The sequence below is a fragment of the Taudactylus pleione genome, unplaced genomic scaffold, assembly GCF_031769625.1.
Source record: "Taudactylus pleione unplaced genomic scaffold, aTauple2 ptg000242l, whole genome shotgun sequence".
NCBI classification, from domain to species: domain Eukaryota; kingdom Metazoa; phylum Chordata; class Amphibia; order Anura; family Myobatrachidae; genus Taudactylus; species Taudactylus pleione.
The window spans coordinates 3,934,497-3,961,381 of NW_028284644.1; the positions used below are offsets into that span (position 1 = coordinate 3,934,497).

Genomic DNA, 26,885 nt, shown 5'->3' on the forward strand with positions numbered 1-26,885 from the left:
TTTATATAATTTTTTGGAAAAGTATACAGATCCAAAACCAAAACACGCAAGGGTGGTTTTGTAAAACCAAATCCAGATCCAAAACCTTGAAGGAGATACAGATCCAAAACCAAAACCAAAACACTGGAGTCGGCGCACAACCCTAATTACAATCAATGGGGCTCTCTCTGAATTATTACATACTGTATCACTAATGGTATCAGACAGGATTGTCCTCTCTCTCCTCTCAATTTGTACTCTGTATGGTGGCCCTGGCATGATATTTAAGATTGAACCCTGGTATTTCTGACATCCAGGTGGGTAACTGCGACTACCAATCGAAACCAGTTGTGTAAATCCCAAATCTGTTAGATAAGTTTTATAAATGTGGGTCGCTTTTTAATTTAAATATAAATTATTACTAATCTGTTGATGTTCTAATGTCCTCTCTCTAAACAGTGGCAGGCATGAAGACAGGGTCAGACTGGCCCACAGGGGTACAGGGTAAATCCCCGGTGGGCCCCACTGCCTGTTGGCCCACCCCTCTTTTAAATGTCAGGTTCCAGACCTCAAATTATAGATTGTTAATCTTTTGGGTCAGTTACCTGGAGGACCACTGATCAACATGGGGGCTTGGTTCCCTTCTATAGAAACTACATTGAGATTTGTCTAATGGCTAGACAAGCATCTGTGGTGGCTGGCCACACCCACTCTGGTGGAAGACCACACCTCTTAAGCATGGGCCCTTACCACTGCATTCCCCCGGTGGGCCCTTCATGGCCCAGTCCGACACTGGATGAAGAAGTCCTTTGTGTTCTGCTGGCATGGAACTAGTCTTAAATACTTAGATATCACATTAAATAGTGACTTGTCTCTGGTCTTTGCTGATAATTTCCTGTCCATGCTTCCCAAGCTCAGTGTGGAATTCAAGGACTACTGCAGTAACACCTTCTCCTGGCTGGGGAGGTCTAGCATTTTTCAAATTAATATCCTGCCAAGTATTTTGATATCTGCTCCAAATGCTCCCAATATATATTCCCAAGCACTGGCTCCTTGTAGTTAAAGTAGTAAGACACAATGTAGGGTGTGTATGGTGGTCGGAGGTCAGTTTCAGATATGACATAAGGTTGTTCCAGCTTACTCAATATGCCACTTAGTATGAAGCTGTTTTGTTGGGACAAGGGCAGGGAAACAATCAGTCATAATTGAAAGTTACGCTCTCCAAATTATAATCTACTTGTTTCCCTGGCTACCTAAATTACTTAGTATCGTTTATTCGACTAGAGGCCTTACATTGGCATATTGGTTAAAGAAGTGGTCCAGTTTCTCATCTTACACCAGTATTTCACAACCCTAACTATGGGTGCAGGGTGTGTGGTGTGGGCACCCCTGGACCAAGGGTCCCGTGTGCACTGCACACCTTGCACCCATTATAAAGACGTCTATGGGAGTAAGGAAGTGGTGGTGATTGAGGGGAATTACAGTATGTGAAGAATGGGGTCAAAAATGTAAGTAGAACAGTTATGCCTTGCTTCAAATGCTTAATATAATGAAACTCATTTTACTATATACAGAGTCATAGCTAAGGCTGTGTGATATGTGCCATCACGAAGGGTGACTTCTATTGCCCCCGGTAAAATGGAAGAGGGGAGCACCATAGCATGCACACCTCTGGCAGTAGGAGAGCACTTATTTGCTGAAATGTCACAACCCGAATGCTGAAAGTGGCAGTTCTGGAGAAACTCCACATATTTTATCTCCACTGATTTTGCAGTTTCTATAACATAAGGATAGCAGTGCTAGAGCTGGATGTACATTTAGGTTTGTGCCACATTGTGTTTTATTTAAAAATATATTTTTTTCAGAGGTTCCCAAACTCAGGGCCTGATTCAGACTCGGTCGCAAGGCTCCGTTAGCTCGCTAGGCAACAACATTTTTGTTCTGCACATGCGCATAAGATGAAGTGCATGTGCACAAACCAGTCACTGCGATCGTGAAGCACGCATGAATGACAGGAGGTGCCATTTGTGGGTGGTGACAGGAGGGTGGTCGGGCGAACGCAGGCATGCCATTGGACAGGTCTGGACACCGTTTCATGGGCGTGCACAGGGTCGGTTCTAGACATTGTGACAGTAACATTTTATTAAAGCAAACATGCACACTCACATTCATTCATGCAAAAAATTCACAGAAAGTGTCACAGTATCAACTTATTTCCCTGCTTAACACTGATATTAAGTTATTTACTAATCTTATAGGACCTGATTCAGTATGGATCGCAACTGCAATTGCAATAGCGTTTACGTGCGCAGTCCCACTGTGAAGGTATGCTAATATCGGCGATCGCAATGCCATGCGCAGCCTAACATAAAGATGCCCCCTTAAGCTTACACACATCCATAACACTTAGGAAGACTGCGAAACCATCGGTAACATCGAGTACAATCGCTTACACAGGAATTGCTAACCTTGTCACACGCAGTGGGAGCTCAAGCTGCATATGGCATCACAGTGGATAATTTATGCATGCCCCTGTAACGGCGTTCAAACGCACTGACATGCCTGCATTTCGCCGACCCCCCCTCCTTTCACCACCCCCAAAGGTCACTTCCTGTCAACCACTCTGCAATGGGTCTGCATAGTCATTGAGTTTGCGCAACTACACTGCAATGCATATGCACACGCAGTACACAACAATCAGCCAATTGCGTGCGTAAGAGCAGTAGCACTGGCTGCTGAATCAGGCACATAGACAACAGATTTAAGACTCTGGTACCCATGCTTATAAATACTGAATGGGGTGGTTTGTGCCAGGTCGTGAGGTTTGGCAGTACCATCAAGGTCGTCTACTAAAAGCATTTGTCCTCTCAAAAATATCCCAATGCTATTGCTATAAATTGATGCTGAAAAGACCTTTCATAGAACATATTGGCTCTTTATACAAGGCCTGTTGAAATATCTTGGCCTGGGTGCAGCTTCCATAGAATCATTGGATTTACAAAGCCGGACCCACCCGAACTTCCAGATCCGAGATGAGAACCGAGCTAGGCTCGGGTTTTCCCGCGTGACTCGGATCTCAAAACGAGGCAAAACAACATCCTCCCGCTGTTGGATTCTCACGGGTTTTGGATTATATAAAGGTGGCCGCGATTGGCGCCATTTTCACTCTGGCTTTTTTTTGTGTGTGTGTGCATTACCAACTTAGCTGTGCTATTATTGTATCGTGACACTGCCACAGTTTATCGTCCACGTATTTGTGACTCTGCAGGTGGTTTGTCCACACTCTGCAGGCGTGCTTTGTTGTCCTTTAAAAAAGGAGTGCTGTCTGTATTGTTCATCAAGGGGCTGCTGCCTCATTTAGGGGTGCTCTTCCCCAGTATAAAAAAAAGAGAAACAAAAAATTGGCAATATGCCATTTACTACATGAAGTGGCAAGGAAAGGATAAGGCCTTGGCCTTTATTTATGACTGGTGGTTCTGCATCTTATGATGATGTAAGCCCTTCTCCCTGTAGAAGTGTCAACAAAATTAAAATTGCTAAGGCACATGAACCAACTGTGTGCTCAGAAAAGTCACAGATCCCAGAGGAGAGTCCAAGTGTGACCACGGTTGCCATGTGTGAGCCTGACCTTTCTAATACTGTACTTGAAGAGAATCCTCCTTCCTCTATTTGTGTGCCCTCTGCAAATGTGGAGATAAGCAGCACAAGTCAACATGCTGACGTAGAAATTGAGGATGCTTCTGTGGAATTGCCCCAGGAGGATGAGGAGGATATTTCTGTAGTTGGCGCTAACAAGGATGATGAAGATGTTGATGATGAAGATGTTGATGCTGAAGATGTTATTTGTGTAAATCAAACAACAGTTGTTGCCCATGGTATGAAAAATCCCATTGTCATGCCGAGGCAAAAGACAAAAAAATCCACTTCTCATGTGTGGAATTACTTCTACCCAAATCCTGTCAACAGTTGTCAAGCCGTCTGTAACGTTTGCCAAGCAAGAGTGAGTAGAGGTAAGGACCTTAACCATCAAGGAACCTCTTCCCTGTTACATCACTTACAGAACATTCATCAAATTCCAAAGTGTTTGCAAAATTCAGAAACTTTGGCTAAAAACATAACAATCAGTCGTGAATCAACTAGCTGCTCCCTTCTCTCTGTTAGATCCAAGCACCTGCAATCTCCAACACCTGCATCATCAACATTCTCAATCGTGATCGGAAGTAGTCCTGCTGCATCCAATTTCATAAGCATGACTGACTCCTCTCCAATCCGTGATTCCTCAGAATGATCCTTGAGTGCAACGCCTGTTGCTGCTGATGCTGCTATTGCTGGAGGTGGATCTTCATCCCAGAAATGGACAAAAAAGACTACTACTAGTATTAATTTAAAAAAAACAATTGCCTATTAAACAATCCTTTGATAGAGGAAGTAAGTATAACAGCTGTCACCCAGTTGCACAGCGGATCACTGATGCCATGATGGCTATGCTAGTATTAGATGGTGAAATGCAAAAGGAGGTTGAGGGGAAAATGTGTGTCCTATCTGATGCTAATGAGGATGTTGATGATGAGGATGTTGTTTGCGTAAATCAGCCTTCAGTGGCAGCAGTTCTTGCTCGTGATAAAAAGAAAGCCAGAAAAGCCACGTCTTGGCTGTGGAATCATTTTAATGTAAATTCTGACAACAGTTGTGAAGGCATCTGTTCCATTTGTAAAGCCAAAGTTAGCTGAGGAAGGGACGTTACCCATCTAGGCACCTCCTCCCTGTTACGTCATTTGCAGCGAATTCATGCAATCTGTTTAACAAAATTATATTAATTTGTAAATTAATAACAAGCAGTCCAGAATCAGCTACCAGCAGTTTGGACCAGCACATGCAATCTCCACCACCAATTGCCCGCATCATCAACCTCCTCCTTAATAATTGAAGGTATTCCTTCTGAAAAAATGTTTTGTGGGGGCCCAAACAAACCAAGGACTTCAGCCACAAAAGTGTCAGTCTTTGTCGCTAAATTGCTTGGTTTGTTAAACTGTGGCATATCCTTTTTAATATCCCACATAAGAGTGTGTGGGAGGGCCCAAGGACAATTCCATCTTGCACCTCTATTCATTACATTTTGCACAATTTGGGGCATTGCCGGCAGACATTATTATAGTTTATTAAACTGCCATCCTGTCTGCCACTGCTGTGTGGCAATGTTTCATAGATGTCATACAGCATATTTTTTTAAACTGCCGTGTGTTTGTGCCACTGCTCTGTTGCTTACTTTAGCCAGCCAGCTTGCTGCAGCCTTTGGCCTATATTGGTGAAAAATAGTGAAATCAATAATGTGAGCTGTGAGGTGGTTAAAAATGCCTGAAAATGATTATTATTAAGGTTAATATTACTGTAGGTACAAAAGCAGGCCAAAATTATGTGGTTTTAGCTGTTTATATAATTTTTTGGAAAAGTATACAGATCCAAAACCAAAACACGCAAGGGTGGTTTTGTAAAACCAAATCCAGATCCAAAACCTTGAAGGAGATACAGATCCAAAACCAAAACCAAAACACTGGAGTCGGCACACAACCCTAATTACAATCAATGGGGCTCTCTCTGAATTATTACATACTGTATCACTAATGGTATCAGACAGGATTGTCCTCTCTCTCCTCTCAATTTGTACTCTGTATGGTGGCCCTGGCATGATATTTAAGATTGAACCCTGGTATTTCTGACATCCAGGTGGGTAACTGCGACTACCAATCGAAACCAGTTGTGTAAATCCCAAATCTGTTAGATAAGTTTTATAAATGTGGGTCGCTTTTTAATTTAAATATAAATTATTACTAATCTGTTGATGTTCTAATGTCCTCTCTCTAAACAGTGGCAGGCATGAAGACAGGGTCAGACTGGCCCACAGGGGTACAGGGTAAATCCCCGGTGGGCCCCACTGGCTGTTGGCCCACCCCTCTTTTAAATGTCAGGTTCCAGACCTCAAATTATAGATTGTTAATCTTTTGGGTCAGTTACCTGGAGGACCACTGATCAACATGGGGGCTTGGTTCCCTTCTATAGAAACTACATTGAGATTTGTCTAATGGCTAGACAAGCATCTGTGGTGGCTGGCCACACCCACTCTGGTGGAAGACCACACCTCTTAAGCATGGGCCCTTACCACTGCATTCCCCCGGTGGGCCCTTCATGGCCCAGTCCGACACTGGATGAAGAAGTCCTTTGTGTTCTGCTGGCATGGAACTAGTCTTAAATACTTAGATATCACATTAAATAGTGACTTGTCTCTGGTCTTTGCTGATAATTTCCTGTCCATGCTTCCCAAGCTCAGTGTGGAATTCAAGGACTACTGCAGTAACACCTTCTCCTGGCTGGGGAGGTCTAGCATTTTTCAAATTAATATCCTGCCAAGTATTTTGATATCTGCTCCAAATGCTCCCAATATATATTCCCAAGCACTGGCTCCTTGTAGTTAAAGTAGTAAGACACAATGTAGGGTGTGTATGGTGGTCGGAGGTCAGTTTCAGATATGACATAAGGTTGTTCCAGCTTACTCAATATGCCACTTAGTATGAAGCTGTTTTGTTGGGACAAGGGCAGGGAAACAATCAGTCATAATTGAAAGTTACGCTCTCCAAATTATAATCTACTTGTTTCCCTGGCTACCTAAATTACTTAGTATCGTTTATTCGACTAGAGGCCTTACATTGGCATATTGGTTAAAGAAGTGGTCCAGTTTCTCATCTTACACCAGTATTTCACAACCCTAACTATGGGTGCAGGGTGTGTGGTGTGGGCACCCCTGGACCAAGGGTCCCGTGTGCACTGCACACCTTGCACCCATTATAAAGACGTCTATGGGAGTAAGGAAGTGGTGGTGATTGAGGGGAATTACAGTATGTGAAGAATGGGGTCAAAAATGTAAGTAGAACAGTTATGCCTTGCTTCAAATGCTTAATATAATGAAACTCATTTTACTATATACAGAGTCATAGCTAAGGCTGTGTGATATGTGCCATCACGAAGGGTGACTTCTATTGCCCCCGGTAAAATGGAAGAGGGGAGCACCATAGCATGCACACCTCTGGCAGTAGGAGAGCACTTATTTGCTGAAATGTCACAACCCGAATGCTGAAAGTGGCAGTTCTGGAGAAACTCCACATATTTTATCTCCACTGATTTTGCAGTTTCTATAACATAAGGATAGCAGTGCTAGAGCTGGATGTACATTTAGGTTTGTGCCACATTGTGTTTTATTTAAAAATATATTTTTTTCAGAGGTTCCCAAACTCAGGGCCTGATTCAGACTCGGTCGCAAGGCTCCGTTAGCTCGCTAGGCAACAACATTTTTGTTCTGCACATGCGCATAAGACGAAGTGCATGTGCACAAACCAGTCACTGCGATCGTGAAGCACGCATGAATGACAGGAGGTGCCATTTGTGGGTGGTGACAGGAGGGTGGTCGGGCGAACGCAGGCATGCCATTGGACAGGTCTGGACACCGTTTCATGGGCGTGCACAGGGTCGGTTCTAGACATTGTGGAGCTCAGGGCGAAAGTTCCCAGGTGCACCCCACCCCCCAAAAAAATAATTTTAGATGGTGTTCCTCTGCGTGTGCTGCAAGCGCTTTGGAAAGGGGGTGTGTTCTTGCGGAACATCCCCCAATTCATCACGCTGTGGGGCGTGACCAGCACTTACGAAGGTGCTGGGTTCCCCCAAGCTCTCCCCTCGTGGCGAATAGTTGCCATATGCAGTAAAGCAGCTTACACAGTATGTCTTACACAGTAATGCCCTTTATAACACAGTATGCCACATGCAGTAATGGCCTTTATAACACAGTATGCCACATGCAGTAATGGCCTTTATAACACATTATGCCACATGCAGTAATGCCCTATATAACACATTATGCCACACGCAGTAATGCCCCGTATAACACATTATGCCACATGCAGTAATGCCCTTTATAACACATTATGTCACACACAGTAATGCCCTGTATAACACATTATGTCACATGCAGTAATGCCCTTTATAGCACATTATGCCACATGCAGTAATGCCCTTTATAACACAGTATGCCACATGCAGTAATGGCTTGTATAATACATTGTGCCACATACAGTAATGCCCTGTATAATACATTGTGCCACACACAGTAATTCCCTTTATAATACATTATCCCCAATTCAAATTACGCCACGCAGTAGTCCCTTATTCATGTTATGACCCACGGTGGTGCCCCTTTTACACAATGCCCAAATTAGTGCCCTTTATACACAAGGCCCACAGTAGTAGTGCCCCTAATACAATGCCCACAGTAGTAGTGCCCCTAATACAGTGCCCACAGCAGTAGTGCCCCTTATACAATGCCCACAGCAGTGGTGCCCCTTACACAATGGCCCTGGTAGTGGTGCCCCCCATGCAGTGCCCTCATTAGTAGTGCCCGCAGTGGTAATGCCCCCATTGGTAATACCCACATTGGTAATGTTCACTATAATAGTGCCCCCATTGGCAATGCCCCCAATAGTAGTGCCCACAGTAGTAATGCCCCTTATAGTAGTGCCCCTAGTTGTAATGACCACATTAGTAGTGCCCTCAGTAGTAGTGCCCCCAGTAGTAATGCCCCCTATAGTAGTGCCCACAGTAGGAATGCCCCTTATAGTATTGCCCAAAGTAATGCCCCCTATAGTAGTGCCCCACATTGGAATGCCCCCTTTAGTAGTGCCCCAGTAGTAATGCCCCCTATAGTAGTGCCTGCAGTAGTAATGCCCACTATAGTAATGCCCCATTAGTAGTGTCCCCAGTAGTAATGCCTCCATTAGTAGTACCTCCAGTAGTAATGCCCACTATAGTAATGCTCCATTAGTAGGGCCCCCAGTAGAAGTGCCTCCAGTAGTAATGCCCCATTAGTAATGCCCCCTATTGTAATGCCCCCCTATAGGCATGCCCCCAGTAGTAATGCCCCGTATAGCCATGCCCCCAGTAGTAATGCCCACCTATAGCCATGCCCCAAGTAGTAATGTCCCCCTATAGCCATGCCCCCAGAAGTAATGCCCCTATAGTAATCCCCCCTATAGCCATGCCCCAAGTAGTAATGCCCCCCTATAGCCATGCCCCCAGTAGTAATGCCCCCCTATAGCCATGCCCCCAGTAGTAATGCCCCCCTATAGCCATGCCCCCAGTAGTAATGCCCCCTATAGCCGTGCCCCCAGTAGTAATGCCCCCCTATAGTAATCCCCCCCTATAGCCATGCCCCCAGTGCTGGTGCTTCTGAAAAAAAAAAGACAATTAAAATACAAACACAATACTTACCTTAAGCCTCGCTCCTGTGTCCACTGCTGTCTGGTCCGACCTCGGCTCCACCACGTATCTATGGGAGAGACGTCATGACGTCCCTCCCATAGTGCACTCTGCTGGAGGCGGAGCTCAGGAGTGATCTCCGGCTCCTAGGATCTATGGGAGAGATGTCATGAAGTCCCTCCCATAGTGCTCTCTGCGGGAGCCAGAGCTCAGGAGTGAGCTCCGGCTTTTGGCTGCCGCTGCAGAGAGGGAGCCGGGTGCGGGCACCCGGCAAATGGAACCTCCCTGCGGCGGCAAGCGGATGGGGTTCAGGAACCGCCACTGTTTTGTTTTTTGTTATTGTGGGATTTTGCTTTTACCTTCTGGGGACTCAGGGCCTGATTCAGACCCGCTTGCGAGGGAGCTCCGTCATGCGCATGCGCGAGACCCGCATAGCGACGGCCAAGCCGTCGCTATGGGTCTCGCACCAAAGGGGGCGTGCTGTCAATGGTGAGTGACAGCACGCCCCCTTTGGTGGGCGTGCCGGGGGCGTTGCTGCCCAGACGGAGGCGTTCCCATGGGAACGCCTACCATCTGGGTCCGGCCCCACTGACATCACTAGTGATGTCAGTGGGAGTGCTTTTGGCACTGATAGAGCCAAAAGCACTCCTGGGCTTGCGGCAGCGAGACCCTACCGCAGGGTCTCGTCGCAAGCCCGATGGTCTTGACCATCGCGACCGTCTTTTTGGCTGCTCGCATAAGCTGTGGGTGGTCACCCACAGCTATGCGAGCGGCCAGGAGGCCGCTCCAATTTTAGGTAGGAGGGCCCTGATTCAGAGCGAGCGCTCTGGTCAGAGCGTCCGGCTCTGAATCAGGCCCTCAGTGCCTGCAGCAGGGTCTGGTCAACCACAAGCGGTGCGTATGGGTCCGATGTCAGCCGATGTTACCGATTATTAAGTGAACTTCCTATATATGATGGATGTAACAAACGAAAAGCAGGTGTCTTATTTCAGGCTGGTGGGCATCTAGTTTCTTATTGCGACCGCAAAACATAGTGGGCATACTAATGTTTTGCTAGTGATTGCCGGATTTCCATACTTTCACTGTGGATGGCTGCATGCGTCCTTGTATTAGCAAACAGGTCTGAATCAGGCCCTCAGTCCTCAAGGCTCCCTACCAGTCCATATTTTAAGGATATCCATGCTTGACCACAGGTGACGTAATTAGTACCTCAGTCAACTTTATTTAACCACTTGTGCTCAACCATGGATATCTCTAAAACCTGAACTGTTCGGTGCTTTGAGGACTGCGTTTGGGAATCCCTGATTTATTTATATTGCAGGTAAAGCAAGTTCTGTGCTGGTGATCAGCAGCAGCAGCAGCAGCACCGATCTTTTCCCTGGGAAGAGACAGCCAGCACTGATTCTCCTTCTAAGAGGCATATCTTCTACTCCAGAGAGAGGTAATGGAGGGATACAGCTCAGTTTGCATGCAGGCTGAGACGTACTCTTTTATATTGCTCATGAGGAATGTGAACAAAAAACATTTTGCGGGGAACTCCAATTTGTGATTATTATCACACCAAACACAACATTTCATGAGACCGATTTTTCATTTCCAAATTTGTTTTAAAAACATTTTATGAACAAATAACTATTTTTCAAAAACTAAAAGTTTAGAAACTAAAACACATAGGGCCTGATTCAGAGCCAGACGCTCTGACCAGAGCGCTCACTCTGAATCAGGGCCCTCCTCCATTAAAATGGAGCGTCCTCCTGGACGCTCGTATAGCTGTAGCGTCCAAAAAGATGGTCGCGATGGTCTTGACCATCGCGACCATCGGACTTGCGACGGAGACCCTGCGGTAGGGTCTCACTGCCACAAGCCGTGGAGTGATTTTGGCTCTATCAGAGCCAAAATCACTCCCACTGACATCACTAGTGATGTCAGTGGGGCCGGCTTCAGACGGTAGGCGTTCCCATGGGAACAACTCCGTCTGGCAGGCACGCCCCCGGCACGCCCACCAAAGGGGGCGTGCTGTCAGTCACCATCGACAGCACGCCCCCTTTGGTGTGAGACCCGGAGCGACAGCTTGGCTGTCGCAGTCCAGGTCTCGCGCATGCGCACGACGGAGCTCCCTCCGTCACGCGCATGCGCAGTGGGGAACATCGACCCACTTGCGAGCGTACTGCCGCTTGCGAGTGGGTCTGAATGACCCCCATAGGGCCTGATTCTGCAAGGATCATAATTGCAAAGCTGAACACAGGATATAGATATATGATGAACACAGGCAGCTTTGCAATTGTGATCCTTGCAGGTATGGTAATGCAGCAGGAGGCATCACGCCTCCTGCTGCATTACTTATTTGAGCTGCATTGTCCAACGCGGAGACGGAAATCCTGGCTTCTTCCCTCCCCCACAACGGCGGTGACGCTGCCTCAGTTTTGGGAAATGGATAGCATTGTTGCCCCCTCCCCGCCCCCAAATGGCAGCAGACTATCAATCACTGACATTCTGCTGTCAGTTTACGTGTGGGCTCACAGATCCGTTCTGCACATGTGCAGAGCGGGTCTGGCGTCTGCGCAGATTTCCGAACATCGGTAATCTGTGTTCAGCAGTGTACGCTGAATTAGGCCCATAACCTGCATAAGAGACAAAGGGCCTGATTCAGGAAGGATCGCTATTGCAATCGCAATAGCGATTACGTATGCAGTCTCACTGCAAAGATATGCTAATGACTGCAATCACAATGCCATACACAGCCTAACATAAGGACGCCCACTTTACCTTACACACATCCATAAAACCATCAGTAACATTGAGTACAATAGCAGCCTCATGCACACTTGCACAAGGTCTGACCTTACTCAGGAATTGCTAACCTCATCGCACTCAGTGAAAGCCCAAGCTGCGTATGATATCGCAGTGGATATTTATGCATGTCCCTATAATGGCGTTCAAAAGCAGTGGCGCGTCTGTTTTTCGCCAACCACCCCGCGTCACCACCCCCAAATGGTACTTCCTGTCAATCATTCTGCGATGGTTCTGCGTAGTCACTGCAATCGCAGTTCTGACTGCAGTGGAGTCTTCGCGCATACGCACTGTGGTGCATACGCATGCGTAGAACGCAACAATCAGCCGATTGCATGGATAATCGCAGTTGCAATCGGTAGTGAATTAGGCCCAAAGTCAAGTTCTTATACCTTGCCATAATGAAAATTCTTCACTAAAACATTTTTAATCACACATAGGGCCTGATTCAGAGTTGTACTTTCATAGCTGCGGATGTCAGACAATATACTAATACAGCAGTGGTTGGGACTTGTACTGAGACGCCCACCTGAACCATCACAGCTGTCCACAACTGAGTATACATACACAACATTAGACACAGTTTAGGCAAACGTCGACTCCTCGAGTCAGTTTATAGTCACTCACAATGGCTGCCGTAACTGAGACGCTGGAGCCATGTTAACTGCATACGGAATCGCAGAAGAGAATGTGACATGCCACCTAAATTGTCAAGACACACCTGCTTTTTCTGACGACACTCCCCGATGCCACCCCCAAATGTTCCACTGCCACAAGAATCGGAAACAGTTCCAACAACAACAAATTAGCAGTAAGACTCCCAGCGTGCCATGCCACAGGGCAAGGTGCCGTGCACCATTCCCCGTTAAAGTAAATAAAAGCTGCAACACAGCATTATCCACTGGCAGCAAAGTGGATAATGGTACCAATAAATTAGGCAGTGCACAGAGTGAATAAATGGAGGAAGGGGATGACAGACAGTGGGAAAAACGGGGAGCAAAGCTGGTGCTCCAGGAAGCCTGAGGCCAGGAAGCAAAAGAGGTAGTGGGAAAAGAGGGATGCCGCAGTGGGAGGGGCCCAAAGGACAAAGCAGCTGGCAAAGCAGGAAAGGGGGGGGTAGGCAGGGACCAGGTCTCCCCAGTGGCTCAGAAAGCAGTTGTGGACGCATGCACTGGTGTGGCCTGCATGGGTTAAGAGAAATTTGCCAGCCGGTGGGGAGACCAGCAGCGACGTAGCATAGCATAGAGATGTGGGAACCAGATAGGGGGAAAGGGATGGGGTACCAGGAAGGGAGTAAAAGAAAGAAGAGAAAAGTGGATGAAGTGAGAAAGAAAGGAAAAACTAGAGGAGTACTGAGGAAACAGAGAGGAAAAAAGAAAGAAAAATAATAATAATAAAAGACAGGAATTAAAAGAACAACAATAAATACGTACAAAATGCCTGGATACTTTCAAAACTGCAAAAGAGGCTGTCCTCACACACAGCCTCCCCTATATACCACTAGACAAAACACACGACTAAAGCATCCTATGGGCTCAACTAATTATTTGATGCTTGAAATAGTATTTAAAGTGGTTTATACAAGGGTTCACAAAATGGGCCTGACTCTGTCGAATGCAGTTGAGTACGTGTTTTCGTCTTTTGCCGTATTTGTGACAGTGACTCTATACTGTATAAGACCTTCCCTGGTGTATCCATGCATCTGGATGTGCAAGTCCTGGGATGTCATCTCTGTGTGTCTTTAGTTGCAACCTTTGGAAGCACCATCAGAACTCAGACCAGCCCAATGCTAGGTGCAGCAAAAGCATCTGTCCGCAACCACTCCTGCCACACACCCATAAGACGGAATACCTCTGCGCCTGAATAGCCACCTGCCAGTCACCACCCACCACAGTTCCATTCCAGAGTCTGTGCGGCTCAAACAGTCCTGTGACTCTGTACGCACGCAATGCGGGGCAAATTAAGACGTATGCGAAGTCGATAAACATTGAAAACTTACGTGAACATTGGCATTGTGCCTGACTCAGAATCAGGCCCCATATGTGTATTATTTCATCATCATCACAAATACTATAGACCTATATTTACTATTGTTTTAGATTAAAGATATGTCAGTACTGAAGTGTATTTAAAAAATAAAAAACAACAACAACACAATATATATAAAATAAATGCTTCACCAGTTAGATGTCTGACAATAATTTTCATTATGGAGATAGCAAATATTCCTACATCATACCTATGCTTGGTGTTGTGTCTTCCAGTAAGGGATCTGGTGACGTATGATTAGTCAACATTAAATCCTGAGCTGTTTTTGCTGCATAAAATGTAAAATTGTGAAAAATGTATCATTTTGATGTAAATAATAGAAAAGTCAAGGGCAAAATAAATAGTTGAACACATACAAAACATACATTATTTATTTGACAGAAAATATTTCAGTCATTCCCATCAGTCCCTGTCCCAATGGAACTTGCAATATGTATTCCCCATCACATGGACACTAATACACACTAGGGTTAATTTGTGTTGTTGTCCGAAGACAATTAACCTGCCAGTATGTTTTTGGACTGTGGGAGGAAACTGGAGCCCCTGGAGGAGACTCATGCAAACCTAAGCAGATAATATAAACATTTACATAATGCCTGACTCAGAACCAGGCCCCATATGTGTATTATTTCATCATCATCATTACAAATACCATAGACACATATTTACTATTGTTCTAGATTAAATATTAGAGATGAAATGTTCAGTTATACTTGGTTCTCATTACCAAAATTAGGTCAAATTCGCATTTATCTTATTGGCTATCCAAACCACATGAGAACCGGAAACCATTTAGATTCGGCTTTCAGATCCGAACATAACCGAGCCAAAACCGAACGGTTCATCTCTATTAAAAATATGTCAGTACTGAGGTTTGAAAACAACAAACAAACAGTCAAACAAACAACACAATATACTGTATGTAAAATATATGCTTCACCTGTTGAATGTCTATGACAACCATTTTTATTATGGAAACAGCTAATATTCCTACATCATACCTATGCTTGGTGTTGTGTCTTCCAGTAAGGGATCTGGCGAAGCAGGATTCAGTAACATTAAATCCTGAGCTGCTTGTGCTGCATGAAATGTAACATTGTGGAAATGTATCATTTTGAAGAAAATAATAGAGAAGTCAAGGCCAAAATAAATAGGTGAACACATATAAAACATACATTAATTATATCAAACACTGCATACAAATATACTATAAAATTCTTAACTAAGAATAAACACAAGGACAATCATTTGTGGTGAATAAAAAAGGTCAGATTTTTATTAAAAATAACAAAGTATACTGGCGAAAGGAAAGGATAGCCAGTTGATTAATGACCACTCGTCTTAAGCAAATCTAGATTTATCAGAGCTTGCCAGGGCAGTCCTTTAATGGCAAGCGAGATCTGACTCTAAAGCCAATACACAGTCAGGCCTGCTGACTATATATGGTTATTAGTCAACCAGCCCCGTTCCAGCCACATAACACCCACTCTCTACCCCCTTCACTGGCTGCCTGTCAGATGGTGAATTGTTTTCAAGATTGGATTACTAACTTACAAAGCCCTACATGACCATGGCCCAAGGTACCTAAAGCAGCTTCTGATTCCTTACCGTCCCACACAAGTACTGCAATCTGTTGACAAAGGGCTATTAACATTACCTAGAATCTCCCGGGAATTCGTCTGGGGGTCAAGCTTTCAGTTTTGGGGCTCCAACCTTATGGAACTCACTTCCCCGCACAGTTCGAGAGGCCTCCACTCTAAAATACTTCAAAAATAGACTCAAGACTTACATCTTCACCAAAGCATTTCACTAATGTCCCTTGTTTAAGCTTATTTTGTGTTTTGTACTGTAAAGGCAAATGTAAAGCACTTTGAGTCCTTTAGGAGAAAAGCGCTATATAATTAAAATTATATATATATATATATATATATATATAATTATACATACATTCAGGGCTGGACTGGCCCACAGGTGTACAGGGGAAATCCCCGGTGGGCCACACTGCCTTTCCTCTAGGGCACAGGTTCTCAAACTCGGTCCTCAGGACCCCAAACAGTACATGTTTTCCAGGTCTCCTCACAGAATCACAAGTGAAATAATTAGCTCCATCTGTGGATCTTTTAAAATGTGTCAGTGAGTAATGACTACACCTGTGCACCTGCTGGGTGACCTGCAATACGTGACCTGTGTGGGGTCCTGAGGACCGAGTTTGAGAACCTCTAGGGGTCTGGTTCCAGGATGTGCATATGGTACTTTATACTGCATTTCCAGGATTATGGTGTATTCACTACAGTGTATTGTAGTTATCAATCTGGTACATTATCAAGAATGCACTATCAGTATTTACTCTATATATTTATAAAGGGGCCCATAACATGCACTCTCTGCATTCCTCCGATGGGCCCTTCATGCCTTAGTCCGACACTGCATACATACGCACACATCCATATATACACACACAGAGGATAGAGGATAGCTGAATAAAATAAAATACTGTTACAGTACTTATTCAACAAAACACATAACATACAGAAGTAATAATATATTACCATGGATTGCAGTAGTAAATGTTGCCAGATAAAATAGTAGGAGTGTAGAGTATGCTTTGATGGATCGCATTAATGCAGACATCATTATAAAACCTAGAAGAGAATGTTCGGGATAAGGTTAGAGAATAAATTAAAAAAAAATTAGGTCTAATTTTTAATTCTTCTAAAACTATTTTCAGAAACAAAAAAAAAATTGTGAAATAATTTCAGAAATGAATAAAATTAGTATCTACACACTTATCCAGATGTTGATGCAACTATACATGTTGTATCAAATTATAACTTCACATAAGTAGCAACATGTTCATCGAATAAAGCACTGAAAAAAAACGTATGATATACCAACCTTATAGATCATACACGATTCTATTAGAATATATTATTATTATCCTTTATTTATATGGCGTCACAAGGGTTCCACAGCGCCTTACAAAGTACAGAAACAAATGAGCACACAAGACAACACATTTTATATTGCGCAAAGTTACATACATGCCGCTATAGGAACTGGATTATAGGTAGATCCTTTGTTATAAGCAGTGGCTTAATACATTAGAGCATGCCTCCTCTCTCACTCCACCGTCAGTATGTATATATAGGTTCTTGCGTGTCCAGTGGATCGGCATCTCATTTTCTTATTTTGGCAAGAGTCTGGATGCCACTTGGACAAGGGTACCGATCTTCCCCAGGTATACAGGTAAGTATTTTGTCTGTGTGTGAGTGTGTGTATGCAATAAAAGAATACAGCAGTTGGTGTGAGTGCAGTGTTTTAATATTACTCTTACAGTGGGACTAGTGGTGCCAGCAGGCCCTTAGGTTTCGGAATGTAGGCACTTGCGGATCCCCAAATGCCAACATGCTGGCACCGACTTGCTGGGACCAGTAGTCCCACTGTAAAGGACAATATCATTTTTACTATTTTTTACACAATCAACTCCGCACACACCATATAGAGGTATGGAGGATAGCCCCGGGCTATCTGCCTGGGCCTGGGGTGTACTCGGAATCCCCAACATAGGCAGACTAGCATGGCGTGATGAATGCCTCGTCCAGGGGACCCCGTGAAGTGTGTCCCCTGGCTGCGGTTTTAAACCCCTGCTAGTTAGAGCCCAGTGCTAGTTTTGGATAATACAGGGGACTCATTTTGTCCCCCATAATTCCACAACCAGTACCAGCTCACAGAGCCTGGTGCTGGTTGATGAAATTACGTGGGACCCTTACATCTTTTTTTCCCGGTATTTTCACAACTACGACTGGCTCACATCGCCCAGTGCTAGTTATGCCTTTGGGGGGAGGACCAACGTCATTTTTTTTCTTTCATTTAATTACAATTCCCTTTTTACACACAGGAACCTACACAGATCTCATTCATCTGTGGAGGCATCTGCTATAGACACTGCTGCTCAGGCTGAACTCACTAGCCTAAAGCAGGTCTATTTTTTTGCAGGTTTTAATTTAACTAATTCTGTACGAGTTAACCCGCACCCTATAACATTGGGCGCGTTGTATGTTTCCATTGGAAACATCTGGATGCGACTTTGCACCATGTGAATAGTGTAAATGCGTGAAACATGTGAGTTTGCATGTTTTCGCAGCCCATTACATGTGCGAGTTCTGAAAAAGTGAAGTTTTGCTCTAAACTTGCACCATTTTAGAACTCGCACCCTATTACATTTAGCCCATGGTATGATTTTGGTTAGTCATTTTGTTTAGTTTGACTAAATAGACCTGCTATATATAATGATAATTTGATCCTAATTGATCAGGCTTTTTTTTGGCTATGGCATGACAATGAGATTTAAGGACACCATCCTCACAAGTGTGGGGTATATACAGAGCTCAATTACACTGGACAGTGCAAATCATTGAAAGTTGGTGGCTTACTGTAGGTGACATTCACTAGCTGAATGACCAACTTGATAAATGATCTGGGAATTCAGTGGTCATACTAAACCATTCGCATAAGACCGGATGTGGCCGCATCCAGCGATTTGTTTGCAGACTACGCATGCAATGCAATGAACACATGCATCTTTGCATATCTCTGACTGATTCTGATTTGAACATATTTAAGCCCTTTCTCTCCATCAGTGTAATGGGCAATACTAGGGAGTATATTTACTATTGTGAGAGTTTTAAGAAGTGGAGATGTTGCCCATAGCAACCAGTCAGATTCTACTTTACATATAACTAGCACCTTCTAGAAGATAATAGCTAGAATCTGATTGGTTGCTATGGCCAACATCTCCACTCCTAAAAACTCGCACTTTAGTAAATTTATACCTAGGTGTCAACTGGGCGTAAGCAAGTAAGAAAACCGGCGTGTATTTTGAGTCATGCATACATATGCTGACGGGATGTCTATTTCAGTCGTACCTCTTACACTAAGCATGGGGAAGGTGTAAGTGCAATGATAGTGATGGCAATTGCTTTAGCAGATGGAGGGCTGGGAGTAGTGCAGTTGTAGAAACCTGCGCATCTGAGAATACGGGCAGACGCTTGCATTAAACTTCTGTTTGTGGCAGGCATACGGAGCTGTGTGTGGCTCAGAGTCAGACTCACCGTGCGTGGATGCTATACAGTCAGTATCGTAATTTTAAAGATACTTATTAGTCATACTGTCATAAATCTAATTGAGATGAAGCAACATTTCCGACTTATAGCAGAAATCATCAGGATCTCTGATGCAGAATCATTCTTCAATACTATATAGAGCATGATTTTTTGTACTTTTAAACAGTCTGTACTAAATCTATTTTTGCAAATATATATATCAGAATATGTACAGATAGGACTATTTTCATTCTCATTTCACATATGTCACATGTACGAAGCACAAAGAGGTTTAACAGGAAGACGGCTGCCACCATAGCGCAACTAAGTAGTATAATATATATATGGATATATGTATATGTGGCAAAACATGATGACCTGGCCATCCATAGCCATCACAATTATCACACAGATGCCTTGGTTCACAATCTTTATCCAGGCCCAGGCTTGTCCAGGGGTCTTGGCCATCGGTTCTGAAGGACCAAGACCCCCCATCCCCACCCAGAGCGTGTGTTGCTGTGTATGGTAGTTTTTATTAATTTTTTTTTCTGATGGGGAGCATGGCCATACCTCCCAGATTTGGCCATGCCCCCTCTGTATCTCCCGGGCTGGCTGTATATGTCTCTGTGGTCCTGGGGGTGAAGTGTGGGTACACTACAATATAGGAAACGTATAGGATATATTATAATACGGATATCTTAACCCAATCAGATAGCCACCAAAAAATGTACATTACCATTATAATGTAAGGGTTTCCATGTATCGTCATATTTTTATAGTGTAAAAATGGCATAAATTTCTCATTAAGCATAAATGTCTTTCTTAATTTAACCATCAAGGGACAAGGAAGGAAATCATAACTGTAACTATAGGAAGAGTACTAAGACAAGTCTATCAAAATATGCTGATATCTCTATTTCAAGTGAATCTACATTTACACCTTATTATATATATTTGAAAACATATATTGGATTACATTTTTGAAATTAAAAATTACCTTAACATCTACATAATAAAGCAACAAATGTCTTCCACTAAAGAAATGAGAAGACTCATGTACAAGTGTTTTTTCCATGTCCACCTACTCCCAGAAGTATGGCGCCAGCAACTGAGCAACAGATAACAAAGGCTCTAGCACAGTGCCAAAGTATTTGCTATGTCCTGCGCATGTACAATATTCTAGGCAATTTCACTGTACATATGGCACCAGTGGGCACCCGATCAGACCTCTCTCTGAGTTTAAAGTGAGCAGCACAGGCTTAGGGGCCTGTGTGCACCACACACCCTACACCCAGTATAGATATGCTAATGCTTACAGGATTTTTGTTAATTTTATTTTAACTTCCTGACTTAGATATCAGGAACACGTTTTTAATAATTTTGTGTACATGCAATTACTTTTGATTTGCTTTATAATAGATTGTATAAGCTATGCCACTCTTGCTCTATGGACACTTAAATTACCCTAAGAAGTCCTTGTACTCTATTTAATGACTATGGCCCATATGTAATAGCCTGCAAATTAATTTGCAGTCTACATGCCGACATTAACTTGTTTCAATATTTCAAATACCATCTATTTCAATAGGCATGACATGCATCTTTATACTAAAACCTCTACATGTTACTTATTAAGGCATTCATGTGACTGCTCTTCTGAAATTATTCACTATTGTAAAACAGCAACTTCAATTTATGTAATAAACTATAATAGGTTGATGGTATAGTTACTGTATAAGTACATACAATGTGATCCTTGTTAACTCTGAATAAATAGAACAACTGTTTTTAGGCACTCAGACACCCCAGAAGACTGCTCATGAGACATACAATGAGGCTGCAGAGTGACTTAGCACACAACCTGAACACAGTGGCTGCATCCACAATGAGCTTAATCTAATTCAGATAAATATGCCACATGAAAGTTTGCAATGGAAATGCAATTTTAGTGTGAGAGGCTGTGGAAAATTACTATTAACTCAGGTGACAGTCCAAATCCTGATGATCTAGATAATGCAATGGGACCCATAGGTTTCAGTGTTGAGCAACATGATTATTCTATCATACATTGCAAGATGTCAGTACCTGACATATGGACAGCCCTGAGTATAAGGGTCTCATGGGAAGAATTAATCTGAGGTGTATACTGTATTATACTAAGGGCCTGGTTCACTAGCAATCGCAACTGCAATTCCGCACGGAATTGGCCAAATGTGGTATACTGCACATGCATATGCATCGCAGTGCTTGTGCACAAACTGCCCACTGTGATCACAGTGACTACGCAGACCCATTGCAGAGGGATTGACAGGAAGTGACGGGGGAGTGGTGAGGGAAACACAGGCGTACCAGTGCATTTGAATTCCATCGAATGGGCACTAAATTATCGACTGTGATGCCAGCTTGAGGACTCATAGCATGTGATGAAGATAGCAATTCCTGAGTAAGGTCAGGGCTTGTGCAAGTGTGTGTGAGGCTGCGATGGTACTCGATTATACCGATGGTTTTGCAGTCTTGCTAAACATTACGGATGTGTGTAACGTAAAGTGGGCATCCTTATTTTGTGCTGTGATGGCAATAGCGATCACAATAGATTAGCATATTATCGCAGTGAGACTGCGTGCATAATCAATATTGCATTTGCAGTTGCGATTGGTAGTGAATCAAGTCCTAAGTTGAGTGACTGCACAAGTATAACTATATCGATAAGATGATGTCCATATCTCAGCAATTAATGTCTGTAGGAGTCCAAGTAGATGATGAGGAGCTTGCCATAATGATGCTACAGAACTTAACATCTGAATTCAATTTCCTAGTAGTAGTGCAAGATGCTAATACAGCCAAGCTACCAACAAAGATTGTTAGGACAAAACTGCTGCAGTTCCAAGAATGTGGATCAGTTGAATGAAATGCTGAGAATACTGCATTACACACTAAAGCTGTAAAGCCCAGAATATTCAAATATATTGTTTGAATGCAAACTGAAAAATGTGAATGCTACACAGAAAAAGAAGTGTTATAGCAAAGTTGAGTAAGCTTTAAGTGTCACAGACAGTCACAGAAGAGATTTCTGATATATTGACTGACGTGCCAAAAAACATTCCAGTTGCCATCAAAGGAATAGGAAATAAAGTACCTATGTTATACCCTAAACTATGAGTTTATTCACTATGTAATCAGACAACATAGTATAACAATAAAGATGGCAATAGTGAATCCTTTCTTATGTTTATTTAATTTTTCAGGAACCTGCAGATCACTAGCGAACTCTGGACTTCGAACCTGCAAACTATAAATGGGTAAGTATGCTCTAGTGGCAATTAACGAATGACTAATTTTGCAATTCCCCTAACATCTCTAAAATATATACAAAAACCTCACGTGAGTATGATAAACGGACAAGGTTACATCAAGAACACAATTGCAAAGTTTTCTATACACCTTTTTAGGAAAATGTTTTCCTCACACTACTGTACATTACATGTCTCATACACTGCTAGTTCAGTGCTGAAATAGTTAATAGGGTGCACCCTTCGTTGCCCGGGATATGAAGAACCGTTCTTAAACTGCTCCAGCTACAGTACTTGTCTGTATTTGCAATACTGTAATCCTCTGTAAATGATCCTGCTGCGATGGTGTTGGTGTTACAGTCAGTTCCTTCTCTGCTTAGCAACCTTAGTTCATAGTATTACAAGTGCTGGCACTGAAGTGTCGCCCTAACACTGCTGGTAACTGTTGTACCTAACCTCCAATATGCAGTATCAGGGGGTTAATCTTACTATTATGAATGTAGTCTATAGACCCCACGCTGATCTCTGCAGGGACTGCTGTGCATATGTAACGGTGCACAACTGTAGGCCTCCAGTTAATAGGCGCTAATGTCACTGAGTGTCTATTTGTTGAGGTTGCAGCAGTTTTCTTACCCCTCCAGTATCAGCTCTCAACCTCCGGCTCCTTTACAAGCTCAGTCTCTCTATATTTCCGCAGCTCCGCTTGAGGCACTCTCTTAGGGGTCATCCGACACACCCCTCTTATGCTGATTGTTCTCAGGAGCCTCCCCGGATGACACAACTTGGTCCCATCAGATGTTCCTCACCTCAGAGACCTCCGCTGCTTGTCCCAGAGTACGGCCGCAGCCCTCAGGTAAGCATCAAGGTAGCGCAGCCCCTTCTCCTGTCCAGCTACCTCACCAACTGCACACACCAACTGCCATTTACCTCTAGTTCAAATCCTGGAGCCTGCTACAGTACTCACTGGTCCCCTAACATCCACCACCACTGAGGGGGCAGTGCAAATAGTCCCTGAACTTTAATGAAACCAGTTAAATCATGCCCTATATTAGACAATGGCAGGAGTCACATTAATATTTTACATTTTCATAGAGGCACATCAGTGTGGGTAGGAACACAGGGTGTTGGTGGGGTGTCACACCTACAGCCACAAAAATTGGGAAAATCATGACTCACCTTAAAATAAGGGATAAATCCAACGTCACAGAAATCCAAGATGTACTATATGTACCAGATATGGGGACAAACTTCATTGCAATATGGTTTTCTACAACAAGGTGGGTACAGACAGTGTCAGATTGGGGCATAAAGGGCCCACCGGGGGAATGCAGTAGTAGGGGCCCTTGTTTAGGGGTGTGGTCATCCACCAGTTGCTTGGCCAACCATTAGGCAAATATTGGTGTTGTTTCTAGAGAAGAAAACAAAGAACCAATGTTTATCAGTGGTCTTGCTCCACAAAGCAACTGACCTTCTAATAGAGTAACAATGTACAATTTAGTGCACAGTGTGGAACATGAGGCTTGAAAGAAAGGGGATGGGGCCCACAGGTAATGGACCCACTGGAGATTTCCCCTGTACCCCTGTGTCTGGGTACAGAGCCTAGTTCACAGGACAAGAGAGAGACTGTAATAACAACAGATACTAGACTTTGTTTCTAATGCAGAAATGGGCCGATTTATAATAACACACGATGTGCAGTTGCACTTAAAAAGGTTCCATACATTCAAAAGGCTTGTTTTCTTGTGTAGGTATGAAGATTAGTCCTAATGCCTCACACAAGGGAGCTCAGTAGTGTCCTACTGCTGCAAAGACAAGCTGGTATATATACCGATTACCACGGACTCCAAATCTTCTAACAATTCACTGTGACACAGAAAAGACCGCAAGATCAAATTGTGGATCTTCATTCACATATTGAGTGTTCAATGGAGTTTTAATACTTTTACACAGAGTAACTACTTTCATTTTATGTCATATTTACCAATTTCCAATTAAAAAATTAAGTGTTTACTATTGTTACATATTGTCTTATTGAGTTTAGTCATTGTTACATGGCGTATTAGCGCCCTCTAAGGTATCTCTCTACAAAAAAAAGAATATATATATAGATATATATATTGTAGTAAATAATATGTAGCATACATATCATAGAGATGTAGCAATCATTTTAATGGCACTTGATGCTTTATAATGTTAATTCAAATTATGTATATTGAGATAAGTATTGGTAAAATGATAGTGTACATTGCTCTTTTAGGGACTGATTCAGAGTTGTGCACAAGTCAGCCATAATTACACCTGCATTGCTTTCACAGGACTAAGGGGGAGATGTATGAATGGCTGTTATCTGCAAAATCGGCAATCGCACACGTGTGCTGCAGTTACAGCTTCCCTGCATGTAACAGTGCAGGAAAGTTATTATAATGATGGGGGCACTATGCACTTCTGTTATTGGCGCCGCTATATCTAGATAGGGTGCCGATCTAGCATGTCAAAGCAGTCAGTGGCACCTGACTGTTCTGACATCTGCAACAATCGATTTCTACAGCTGCAGCTTTCACACACTGAAATTGGTGGTTAGTGCCTATTCACACATAAACATAAGTGAGCGTGGTATGTCATCTATCCTTCCTTACTGAGGGAAAGCTCTGTCTCTAAACACCATTATAAGTGTGTGATACACTGTGGGTGGAATATCTATCATAATAATTGAGAAGATTTGAGACTACAAATTCAACATTTTTTTTATTTTATGTATATACATCGTTGAGGGAAAGACCATCAATACAGGAGAAGATAAACACACCCACATATACTGTATATTTCTCCATATGAGACATGAGAGGTTGCACAAAATAAAGATGTTAATACCTATTACACTACAACAAAAAAATACATTGAAGAAGCAAGGTTATAGGTAATGGTGAAATAACAACTTTTACACACAGCGGCTGTGCAATAATATGGAATGCTGCAAATGGCATCTAGTGTAAATCATACTTGCCTACCCTCCCAATTCGGCTGGGAGCATCCAAAAATCGAGTGCCGCTCCCGGCCCCCCGGAAAGGCAGGCAAGCCTCCCGGTGGCCGCTGACCCCTCCGCCCCCACTCTCCCCACCTTAACAAGCGAAACCCCTGCAGTAGGGGGGAGTGATGCAATTCACGCTGAATCGCGTCATTTTGGCCCCGCCCCTGCTTCACAATGCTAGTAAGCTCGGCATTGTGCAGCAGGGGCGGGACAAAAAGGTGCAATTGCGAAGGCCACGCCCCCCTCCACCCACAAATACTGGTAATCTGTCCACCCCTACCCCTTGTGCTGGCCATGCTATGCCAATCTGGCTGCTCCCTCCCAGAAGGGGCAGCCAGAATGTTGGTAACCCTGGTGTAAATAGACATGTCCTGCTGGTTTCTATGATCCTCTGCTGATGCAGCATTGGATCATCTGTGTGAACATTGCCCACTGAGGATGGCCAGTGTTTCCATGCTGCTGCGGCCAATGAAGCTGTGTCGCCTTGCAAATGGGGTCAACACCCCCCCTCTCCCGTTTTTGAGAATGCTGGCCATAGTCGCCTCATCCACGCCCCCAAAGGCCCCATCACGTCAGGCATGTTGCTGTTTGGGGCAACTGAATGTGATCTGGCAGAACGAAATATGCATAGTGCGGCATCTCACACTAACAGAGATGTACGTAAACCATCGGGTTTGTATACATCTCTGAATCAGGCACCTCAGTGTGCATTCTTGATGCAAGAGATAGAGCTACTTTCAGTCAATCACATTATACATTTTGAAATACTGCAGACTAGTAATTGTGAAGATCCTGTGTTGGAGAAAACAAATTGTGAACTTAACAAATGGGAATATAGTAATCTCCACAACTCTGTCTTCTTTTTTTTAGAATACACTTCCCCATACAATTGCACAATTACATGAAGAAATGTTTCAGAAACTCATTTGCTTCTCTTTTTTTAAAAACAAATTCTGCTGTCAATGCATGTTATTTGTGTTATTTGTGTTTACTTATGTACAATTAAAGTTCATTTACCAAACTACAAAAGTGCAGTGTAAATGCTGCTGTTAATATCTAAAATAAATTTTTTGTTATATTATTTATTAAATAAATGTAGCAACACTAAATGGCACAATCTCTATGTACCTACGAAATCGCCAAATGCATGAATATGTTTGGATGTATATATTCAGATGTTAAACAAATTGCAGGTATGCATACATTACTTCTGGGGGTAAATTTACTAACGTTCAATTTAAGATTCATTTTTATGAATCTCTGAAATCTCCTGAGATCGAATTGAACTTGAACAGCAAAATCCCTTAGCAAGTCTCAAATTTACTAATAATGGATTTCGCTACTTATTTT

The 26,885-nt window shown here is 43.3% G+C and overlaps 1 protein-coding gene across 5 annotated transcripts in view; it reads right to left on the reverse strand.

Moving 5' to 3' along the window:
* LOC148516719 (zona pellucida sperm-binding protein 3 receptor-like) overlaps positions 1-26,885 on the reverse strand; it is a 230,671-nt gene that overhangs the window by 191,012 nt on the left and 12,774 nt on the right. For 4 of the 5 annotated variants that reach the window (XM_088479583.1, XM_088479581.1, XM_088479582.1 and 1 more), the window contains exons 2-4: positions 16,665-16,757; positions 15,117-15,194; positions 14,306-14,383 (exon numbers count right to left, since the gene is read on the reverse strand). In XM_088479583.1, the coding sequence (XP_088335709.1) occupies positions 14,306-14,383; positions 15,117-15,194; positions 16,665-16,757 (249 nt within the window). Of the gene's footprint in view, positions 1-14,305; positions 14,384-15,116; positions 15,195-16,664; positions 16,758-23,683; positions 23,715-26,885 lie in introns of those variants that run through there. The other variant, XM_088479580.1, reaches the window with a different exon arrangement.